This window comes from Microcaecilia unicolor, chromosome 11, assembly GCF_901765095.1.
Source record: "Microcaecilia unicolor chromosome 11, aMicUni1.1, whole genome shotgun sequence".
Taxonomy (NCBI): domain Eukaryota; kingdom Metazoa; phylum Chordata; class Amphibia; order Gymnophiona; family Siphonopidae; genus Microcaecilia; species Microcaecilia unicolor.
Window position 1 is genome coordinate 75334882 of NC_044041.1, and position 11123 is coordinate 75346004.

Below are 11123 nucleotides of genomic sequence, written 5' to 3' on the forward strand. Positions count from 1 at the left end.
TACATAGCATATATAGGTACTTATTTGTACCTGGGCAATGGAAGGTTAAGTGATTTGCTCAGAGTCACAAGGAACTGCGGTGGGAATTGAACCCAGTTCCCAAGGGTCAAAGTCCGCTGTACTGGCTACTCCTCCACTCCACATGTGAGTAATGATAGAACAACATAACATTTACCTGGACATATAAAGGCCATTGCAGTTAGTACTCAGTGATGGTGTTTCAGTCTCACGTTTGCCACATTGATTAGTCTGTGACTAGACTTTCAGGTTATGACTATTTGAAATAAATATATCAAATAAATTACTTCATCTTTTTCTTTTTTTCAGAGAATCATTCTTCATTCAGTGAAGTGAGAGTGTTGGGTGAGGGGGGAGATGTTGAGTTTGTTGTCGTAGAAAACTTTGCTGACTCTGATGAAACATTCTGATCAGGGCATTTGGATGGCGTCAGCACTTCACACAAGCAGGCAGCAGCCAAAAAGAGTGAAAAGAAGACGTGAAAGATATAGAATGCAGAAAACCCACAGTTCTGGCTGGTCATCCTATGCGGCCTGCGGTCACTCTTTCTCTACATACTCCTTGGCTTTAGGATTGGGAGGAGATGGTAAGTCGACCATGCAGACCTCTGCTGCTGCAGTGTTGCACTCTGAACAGTATATGGTCTCCTTGGTAATGAGTAAAGCTCTGCTGTGTTACTGCAGTGCTCTGGATAGAGTACAGGCAGGCTGTCCTTTCCAACTCCAGTTTGAAAACTATAGCCTTTGGGTCAACTCCCCGCTTTATATTTTCTTCATCTAGACTTTTCAGAGAAATACATTCTATCTGGGAGGGGAGGGAGAGAGGATATAGTTAAATTGAATGACTTGTGCATTGAGTTTTACATATGCAAAGGCTTTTTTCTGTTATGTGCTTATGGTTCCAGGCAATCTAGCTAAACTATGAGAAAGTCTTGGGATAGTTTGCATTCCTTTATATAAAATTTGCTCCTGAAGGAATATTTGCACAACATGGGTATCTGGCTAGTGTTTGTGCTTCTGGGCTGTTTTTTTCTAAAGTTGGACACAGGACTCTCTGCAGAATGCAGCTTCTGTGAATGCAGAGAATAGACCCCTGCAGCCTAGTTCTGCCTGCTCTCCCTCATCACTGTTGATGCGTCTTGAATACACAGTCTAGAGAGTGTGCATGTGTGCAGACAGGCATGCACAATTTACTGCCTTGTATTAAAGCCACTGAGTAGCCTGGTCTACAAGAAGACATTTTTGCCTTTCCTGGTTTTGGAACTTACACCTACTGAATCGTCAACGTAATTGTAGGATCTCTAGTCCCATTTCTCCTTTTGGAAATACTTCACTCAGGAAAAGGATGTCAGAAAGCCAGGGCTACAGCTAGCATCTGCTTCTGCTTGTCAGTCTGCTGATAGTTTGCAGAGAATGTTGTGTTCTGTATTGGTCATGTCTAACCTTTTGGACAATCATCTGCTGTGTTGATGTAATTGGTTAATTCTGCTTTTTCCAGTGCTTTGAGTCTTTTAGCGCTAGAACTGCAGAGTTATGCATCCTGAAAGGGTTAATTTTAGTCTCTAAGAGCTGGTTCAGGACAGTGGCAAGTTAAAAAAACGTTCAAGAGACAATTTGGATGGGGGGACACCTCAGAAGATCCAGGAGCAGCTACAAGCAGGACCTCTTCCCTTGGTTTCCTCTGTACCCCAGAGGCCAGTGGTTCAGGAGCTTGTTTCTAGCCATGGTGTCACCCACACAGAAAGACAGGGCAGGCTGCATATCTACTGAGCCATGTTTGGTTTCTAGACTTTCAGCCATGGGCATTTCGGGAGGCAGATTTCAGTGGGTGCAAAATGCATGACTCAAATCCCTTGCTAAATTACCTCATACCATTTTTCCATGTGTCCATGTTGTTTTCCATTACCCTCTTCACACATGACCTGTCCTCTCATACACCAGTTTGCTGATGTGTTTGACAAACTGAAAAAGCAGCTGTTGAGAAAAGGAAGGAAAATAGCCTGCCTTGAGCTACTACTGAAGAAGGTATGAGCTAAATCCAAAATTCCAATTTGTAGACCAGTTCTCTTTTCTGAGGTGCCCATGCCATGCATTTATTCACCAGTCCAGAGAATTGGAGACTTACAGACCTAAAAAGGTTATTGAGAGAGAGAGAGAGATGGATGGTTTTAGCATAAATTTGGGAGGGAGGGGGTACCAAAGTCTGCTGACAGATTGTGCCTTTTTTAACTTCAGATAGGCTTCTGGCTCCCTGTAGTCTGGGGATCTGAAGAAGGGGGTGTTAGCTCCTGAACGCTAGTCCAGAGACTTATTAAGTTAATCCAATAAAAAGATTAGCACTTAATGTTTTTATTTATTAACCTTTATTTAAGTGCAAATAAACTTGTTTCTTAGACCACACCTATGTGAGTGTGGTCTGATGAATATTTATTGTGGGAAGCCTAGAAAGAAGACCTGTGTGGTGTGGCTGTTGTGGGTTTGGGTCACCAACCCTTGATATAGTTCTTGTTTCAACTTAGCACAGTGCACTGGTAGTGGCTCCTAAATCAGAACCACACACAGTGCTGGTACACCCAGGAATGTTTTCCTTAGTGGGGGGTAGAGCAAGATAGCGACACGTTAGACTCGCCGGGAGTTCTGTCTGTGAACTGCTGTGTATTTCGTGGTTTTTCTTCTTACCTTACTAAAAAAAGATATGCCTCATACTAAGCGGAAAGGCTCCGTGAAGGTCGGTACCCCGACGACCAGAACTTTATCGCCCACACAGCAGAGTATCGAGAGATTCACGACGAGGAATTTCACCCCACAGAATGTCGGAGCGATTCCCGCAGCCTCGGAGCAAGGAGAAGCTGAGACCTCAGGACTAGACATAACTCTCTCACCTCCAACTCTCATTCCTCCGCCACGCCATGCTGGCCTCGTTCTACAGGCAGGTATTCCCGTCCCTGAAGAGGAAATTGGAAGTTCATTGAATCGGGGTCTAGTGAACGAAGATTCAGCAGGCGGCCAGAGAACTTTTGATTCCCTGACTGGACGTGAAATGCCAAAGATCAATCTGGCGGCAGTGACACTGGAATCCATTTGGAATATACTCCAGCGTCTAGATCAGACTGTGTCAGAATCAGCGAATCAAACTACAACACTTGTGAGTACCATAAAAGATTTATCTACAGCTTTTTCTACTATGAAAGTTGAAGTGAATGGTAAAATAGATATTTTACAAGAAGAAGTTAAAAATGTGAAAGAAAGTTCAACTTTGCTGATTAAAGACAATGCAATATTGCATCGAAAAATGGAACAATTCGAAAATTATAATCGGAGGTTAAACCTCCGTTTATTGAATTTCCTCCGACTGCCTGTATACACTCCGTTGGAAGTATTTAAGCGTTACCTGATTGAAAACTTAAACATTTCCCCGGAATCTATTCCTCCAGTGAATAAAATCTATTATATACCTAACAAGAAAAAAGTGGAGAAACTACAGGAACAGTTGCCATTTGAACAGGGAAAATTGAGTGTTTTGGAACTATTGGAAATGTCCTTAACTACAACATCTGAAAGACAAACTTTACTTGTTTCTTTCATATTTGAGCAAGACATGGAGGCTGTGAGAAGATTGGCTCTTAAGAACTTACAAACACTCTTTTATGGAGGGAAAATATGGGTATTCCCAGACGTGACTAAGCAAACTCAGGAAAGGAGGAAAGCTTTCCTGGCGGTAAGAGCTGAAACTGTTGCTTTAGGAGCATTATTTAATTTAAATTATCCCTGTAAATGCAATATTAAGTATTTGGATGTAAAATATGTGTTTTTTCTTCCAGAATAATTGAGATATTTTATTGATTCAAAAAAATATAAGATCTGCGGGTTCTGTAAGGTCATGATTTAAGAAAGTAATAATTTGATTTGGGTGAATGAGGGTATTAAGCCTTTATTGTAAATTTTCTTCTAAATCTCATCTCCAGAGTTTAAAACAAACCCCCCCCCCCCTCCTCTACATAGTGGTCTAATACAAGATGTAACTTTATTGCTCCAATTTAATTTCCTTAACATATATGTATCTGTTTTTCATGATCAAGATGTAAAAGCTTGTAAAAATTATAAATATGCATAAAAAAGGAATGTTTTCCTTAGCTGCATGCATGGAGTGCTCTCTACCTCTAGATGGCAGCAGATTTCTAAAATTTGTCAGGAGGACCAATATGTCTACCCTGCTCAGGAGTTTTAAAATGTAATCTTTCCATGCCTTTACAGAATCAAATCTGAATAAATATTTGGCTTTGGCCTTACTGCAGGATATCCTATAGTCTCTATACAGAAACACCAACTTTTTCTTTTCTTCGAAAGGAAACCTCTCAATTTTTTGTCCAAATGTTGTAGGCATTTTTCAGCTGCTTTTTTCCTAAAATGTCCGTTGTGCTCTGTTTTTCTCACTACAACTTTACTAACTCCCTTGCCATAGCAGTTATGCTAGGACCATAAGAGCACAGGAACTGAACTGCTTTCTGGATATCATGGGTGGTCCTTCCAGAGCAGGGCTGAGGTTCCCAGTATTTGCACACCATGACAAAGTCCCAAGTATTGGTGCATCATGGCTATCTCGTGACAGTGTGTGAAAGGTAAAAAGAAAACAAAAAAATTTTTTATTAACACAAATGCTGAAGACTGTTCCTTCACTGACACAATAACTGAGGAAATAAAGTCTCTAGAAGCTCAGGTGCCATCTTTATATGGGCCTGCCAGCAACAGTCATAGTTTATGCAGCCTCACTGCAGACTTGCTCAACTGCTGGTTTGGATCCAACCAGGCTTTGAGAACATCTTTCTCACAATACACAAGTTAAAGTTTGGCCTACCTTAGCCAGGTTCTCACACCTTATATGTAAGTTGTGATGACATACGCTGCAGGGTGACTTCTTCTCAAGGTCTCCTTGTCTGGTCAGAGTTGTGGGTTTTCATTTGTGCTTGGCCATGTCCTCCCTGCTCTGTACCTGCTCAGCCACCACTTTCCTGTTCCAAATCCTGCCTTTCAAGGTGGCTCCTTAACTGTGAGTAGGGTTACCACATGGCTCCAGAAAAAGGAGGACAGATTGAGCCAGTCTTGGTTTTCCTTGCATTGCTTTCAATGGAAGCAAAACTTGGACTGGATCAATGTCTTCTCCTTTTTCTGGAGCCATATGGTAACCCTAACTGTGAGGGAGTGCCATTAAGAAGGAGTTTATAGTTTCCTATAGACTCCCTCACATACCCTCCCCCTCAGCTCAACTCTACGTGGTTGAGTGACCACAGCATCAGTCTCCATCTCCTGAGACAGGAAATCAGCATTAGCATGATCCTAGCCCACCCAGTGTCATACCTCAACGATAAAGGGTTGCAGACTAAGGATCCACTGCATGATGTGAGCATTCAATTTCTTATGTTGAACAATCCATTTGAGAGGTTTGTGGTCAGTGACCAGTAAGAAGTGACATACTAGTGGACTCCTCTATAATCCTGAGCTCCAGCATCTCAGCTATCTCCCTTGCTACATTTTGCTGAAGAGCTTCTGAAATCTGGTATGGGCATTGCTGGACCACCACGCCTTGGTTCATGATAATATCATGGAATGAGAGATGGGTCTGGCCCAGTGTGCTGAAGAACACATCCCTGTTTTGGCAGACTAACTGCTCTAATTCGGCTTTCTGGGTGGCTGAAAGTTGGTGGACAATCAGGACTTGCAGGGGTTCTGGCTGCATTGGGATCTCGCATCCGAATTCATCTTCATGGACCAGCGCTGTAGTCACCAGGGTCCATTTTTTAAATACATTAATGTGAAAAATCCTTGCTTTGTTTCTCTAGTCTGGTTGGGCTATCTTGTCCTGTCTTCTCTAGTATTTCATAAGGCCCTTGCCACTTGCATAGTAGATTACTGTGAGGGGGTTTCTAGAATACTGCCCCTCACCCTTAAATAGTCTGAACCACCTCAAGACCACTAGCCCCACTCAGAGAGGAACTGAGATGGGAGGGGTGAAGCCAAAAGGTAAGGAACCAGGAAATATAAAAGGCAGGGACAGAGTGGGGTTAAGGAGGACCAGGGAAGGAAGAACTGAAGCACCGGCATACTCCTTTATGACATATGTCTAGCTACTGTGACCTGGCTGAAGTAAACCAACTTTTGATTTGAAGACTTGTAAGCCTTGCTCTGAGGTCTGGCTGGGCCAGACCTGGATACCCAGAGAGAGAGCAAAATCTTTACAGACTGTGTTTTGGGCATTGCAATCACCAGCTACAGACTGTGTTTTTGGCCCTGTCAGCCATGACCCTGGATAAGACTTTGTTCTCTGAAGTAAAGAGACTTTACCTTTGTTCCTGGGTCTGTGAAGTAACAGGCCTCGGACTGAAGTTTAATGAAGCATTTATTTCATGTTTACAACCTTGTCCAGCTGTGTTATTGTAAAGGCCCACCCTCAAACCTCGCTCACAGTATCACACTTACTTTCTGAATTTCTGATGAGGGTAGGAGTACTGTCCTCTGGTTGGAAAGTTCTCTGGATGACTGTCCGATTATAAGCTCAGGCTTGTCCCACCTGAGTTTTCTCCTAGCAGAGTTTTGCAGCTTCCCTTGTTTTCTTTAATCTCTTCTGTATCTGTAGCACGTAATCTATTTTTTTAAATTACATTTGTACCCCGCGCTTTCCCACTCATGGCAGGCTCAATGCAGCTTACATATTATATACAGGTACTTATTTGTACCTGGAGCAATGGAGGGTTAAGTGACTTGCCCAGAGTCACAAGGAGCTGCCTGTGCCTGCAGTGGGAATTCAACCCAGTTCCCCAGGACCAAAGGTTCTTCCCTGGACTAGGTTCCTCTTTCCAAGCTTCTCGGACAACATCCAAAATTTCTTGGAGCCTTCTCTCGTACAGCAACTCAAAGGGAGAGAAGCCTGTCAAACTCTGGGGCACCTCTCAAATGGCAAAAAACACATAAGGAAGGAGAGTGTCACGGTTTCTTCCATCTTCATTCACAAATTTCCTCAACATCTGTTTCAGTGTTTTGTTAAAACATTCGACCTGCCTATCAATCTGGGGGTGGTATGCTGAAGCCCTCAAAGATTTCACCTTCAGTAAATCACAACCCTGTTTCATGACTTGTGGCATGAAGTTGGTCCCCTGATCAGTTAGAATCTCCATTGGAATTCGCATCCTGGAAAAGACTTCCCACAGCGCATTGGCCACTGTAGTGATCTTCATGTTTTGCAATGCAATGGCTTCCGCGTAGCATAATCTAAGATGACCAGGATGTATTTGTTGCCTCCGGTGGTCTGCTCCAAGTGTCCCACAAAGTCCATGGCTATTCTCTCAAATGGGGTTTTGACAACAGGCATGGGTATGAGAGGGGCAGATGGAACCCTTGCAGGGCTGTTCAACTGGCAAGTTGGGCAGGAGTGGCAATTGAGCTGGACCTGCTTATACAAGTCTGGCCATAAGAACCGGACTATTATCTGCTCTCGGGTTTTCTTCTTCTCAAGGTGACACCCTAACAGGTGTCTATGGGCTAACATAACCTACCTGCGATAGGACTGAGGCACTAACAATTACTCCACTTCTTCCCCTTCCAAGGATCCCTTGGCTACTTTGTATAGCAGGTCATGTTTTAGTATATATGGGAACTATCTTAGAGTGGTCCTGATTACTCACGGGTTTCCCATTAGTGCCAATTGGGTTCGTGCCTCTTTGAGAGTTTCATCCTCTAGCTGAGCTCTCTTAAAAGTTTCTGGATTGCCCTCCCCGCTCCATCTGGTCCCATCCTCTAGGGGTTCGGGGATTCCCTGTACCTCTTCATCTGCCCCTAGATCCCCATCTACTGCAGCTCCTAAATTTTATGGCTAGTGTAAGGGTTATATTGTTTTTGCATTCTTTCTCTTAGGAGGGGATCAGGGGGAGAGGAGTTGGGGGGGGGGGGGTTGGGGGATTTTTGAGGGGGTCTATGAAGGGGAGAGGGCTATATTCAAAATGTTATTGGAATTGCTCCAGAATTTGCTTTGTTATTTGAAATGCTGTATAGTAGATTTCAATACTGTGCTATATGCTTTTTATTTTTGCTTATGATGACACTAAAGATATTAAACCTCCTTGAGGCGGATGCCTCAGAGTGAGGGAAGTTGTGTCATAGGGGATGGGGAACTGAAGAAGGAAAGTTGCAGGATTGTTAGTGGGTAACCTCTGATAAGAGTTTGTTGGGGGGGGATGTTTGAGGGAGAGTTGCTGGATTGTGGACAGGGAGGAAAGAGAGAGCAGAAGATGAGAGAGGAAGAGATGGTAGACCATGGTAGACCATGGTGGGGGGGGGGGGGGGGGGGAAGACTGATGCCCAAATGTGTGTGTGAAGGGGAAAGTCGCTCTATCAGTCAGGAAGACCCCGCAGCCTGGTTTTGCTTCTCCATAGTGGGCACCCTGCACACACAAGGCTGCAGTGTGACTGATGGAAGGAGGCAGTGAGAAGAAGCCACAGGGATGGTGAAGTCCGGTCGAGAGGTGCCAGATCCTGGTGTTGTTCTGTCCCTGGAGGCCTGCCTGGGTGGAAGGATGACTAGTGGCGATTGACTCCTGGGACCTGAATGCATGTGAGGAGGGGTGCTCAGCGTGTGAGAGTGTGAGGTAGGTGGTCACTGAGAGGCTCGGTGCACTCCCACAAGAACCATGAAGGAACTACTTTCATCGCCTCAAACCCCATTCCCATGCAGCAGCTGATAATTTGTTTTGGAAGTACCAAGATGGCAGCTGCTGGGGACACCAGCTTCAACTTTTTGATGTCATACCATCTCCTGTTATTACACCTCCTTGGTCTGAGTCGTGGGTTTTTATTTGTGCTTGGCCACACATTCTTTGCTCTGTACCTGCTGAGCCACCACTTCCTTGTTCTAGGCCCTGCCTTTTAATGTGGCTCCTTAAATGTAAGGGAGTGCAATAAGGGGAAGTGGTAGTTTCCTATAAACTCCCTCACATAGCCATTCTCAGTCATACTACTACTACTACTACTTAACATTTCTAGAGCGCTACTAGGGTTACGCAGCGCTGTACAATTTAACAAAGAGAGACAGTCCCTGCTCAAAGAGCTTACAATCTAATAGACAAGTGAACGGTCGGTCCGATAGGGGCAGTCAAATTGGGGCAGTCTGGATTCACTGAACGGTAAGGGTTAGGTGCCGAACGCAGCATTGAAGAGGTGGGCTTTAAGCAAAGACTTGAAGACGGGCAGGGAGGGGGCTTGGCGTAAGGGTTCAGGAAGGTTGTTCCAAGCATAAGGTGAGGCGAGGCAGAATGAGCGGAGCCTGGAGTTGGCGGTGGTGGAGAAGGGCACTGAGAGGAGGGATTTATCCTGTGAACGGAGGTTACGGGCGGGAACGTAAGGGGAGATGAGGGTAGAGAGGTAGTGAGGGGCAGCAGACTGAGTGCATTTGTAGGTAAGAAGGAGAAGCTTGAATTGAATGCGGTATCCGATCGGAAGCCAGTGAAGTGACCTGAGGAGAGGGGTGATATGAGTATATCGGTTCTGGCGGAATATGAGACGTGCAGCAGAGTTCTGAACAGACTGAAGGGGGGATAGATGGCTAAGTGGGAGGCCGGTGAGGAGTAAGTTGCAGTAGTCCAGGCGAGAGGTAATGAGAGCGTGGACGAGAGTTCGGGTGGTGTGTTCAGAGAGGAAAGGGCGAATTTTGCTGATGTTAAAGAGGAAGAAGCGACAGGTCTTGGCTATCTGCTGGATATGCGCAGAGAAGGAGAGAGAGGAGTCAAAGATGACTCCGAGGTTGCGGGCAGATGAGACGGGGAGGATGAGGGTGTTATCAACTGAGATAGAAAGTGGAGGAAGAGGAGAAGTGGGTTTTGGTGGAAAGACGATAAGCTCGGTCTTGGACATGTTCAGTTTCAGGTGGCGGTTGGACATCCAGGCAGCAATGTCGGATAAGCAGGCCGATACCTTTGCCTGGGTCTCCGCGGTGATGTCTGGTGTGGAGAGATACAGTTGGGTGTCATCAGCATAGAGATGATATTGGAAACCATGAGATGAGATCAGGGAGCCCAGGGAAGAGGTGTAGATTGAGAAGAGAAGGGGTCCAAGGACCGATCCCTGGGGAACACCAACAGATAAGGGGATGGGGGTGGAGGAAGATCCATGAGAGTGAACTTTGAAGGTGCGGTGGGAGAGATAGGAGGAGAACCAGGAGAGGACAGAGCCCTGGAACCCAAATGAGGACAGTGTGGCAAGAAGTAAGTCATGATTGACAGTGTCAAAAGCGGCGGATAGATCCAGGAGGATGAGGATGGAGTAGTGGCCTCTGGATTTGGCAAGGAACAGGTCATTACAGACTTTAGAAAGTGCTGTCATACCAGGAACTACATCACAGTACTGTTATATAAAGATGCCAAATTACCCAGTTCCAAGCTGAAAATGTTTTGGCTAGTCCTGTTTTTGAACATACATCCCAAACCAGGATAGGATATATATAATGTCTGATCCTGCCCATTGACATTAGTGTTACAAGTCCCATAATACACCAGGAAAAGATGGTCAGAAATCCAGGACTGTCCCAAAATCTCCAGCCTGGAACTGGGTAACTTGGCATCTCTGTGTCACATTATAGTCATTCTCAACCATGGCCCTGTATTGGTACCTCATGGCCAATCACATCCCTTATCTCCAGTTCAAGCTGAAGATGGCAGTCTTGCACCCTGTTCCCCAGGGCACTCCTGCTGTGTATTATTGAATTCTGTGTTGCTTCCCAACCTGGCTTCACATTGCCTTGCTGTCAGATTGCTCTCTAGACTCTACACCTTCTTGAGTTTTTCTGGTTTTGGTTCACTGCCTCCACTTGCAAACAGCATGACTTTAATCAATGTTTCCCTGTCTTCTTTCCTCTCCAGATATTTTTCAGATGCAGTTTCCACTGGGCTGTGTTTGGCACTCTGATGCTCTGCTTAGCCTCTGCAGTCAGTGAGAAAGGCAGGAGGAAGACTGTGCATGTGCTGGGTGAGTGCCATCAGCGAGTGCACTGTAAAAGAGAGACTTCCAGTCCGTGCAGCACAAACTAAGACCTGAGTCTGAGTCCCCACCACTTTCTGTCATTAG

At 45.1% G+C, this 11123-nt stretch overlaps 1 protein-coding gene across 1 annotated transcript in view; it reads left to right on the forward strand.

The window, feature by feature from the left end:
* Positions 1 to 521: 521 nt before the first annotated feature.
* HAPLN4 (hyaluronan and proteoglycan link protein 4) overlaps positions 522 to 11123 on the forward strand; it is a 75439-nt gene continuing 64837 nt past the window's right edge. The window contains exons 1-2 of the mRNA XM_030219164.1: positions 522 to 604; positions 10919 to 11024. Of these exons, the coding sequence (XP_030075024.1) occupies positions 602 to 604; positions 10919 to 11024 (109 nt within the window). The 5' untranslated portion in view covers positions 522 to 601. The remainder of the gene's footprint in view (positions 605 to 10918; positions 11025 to 11123) is intronic.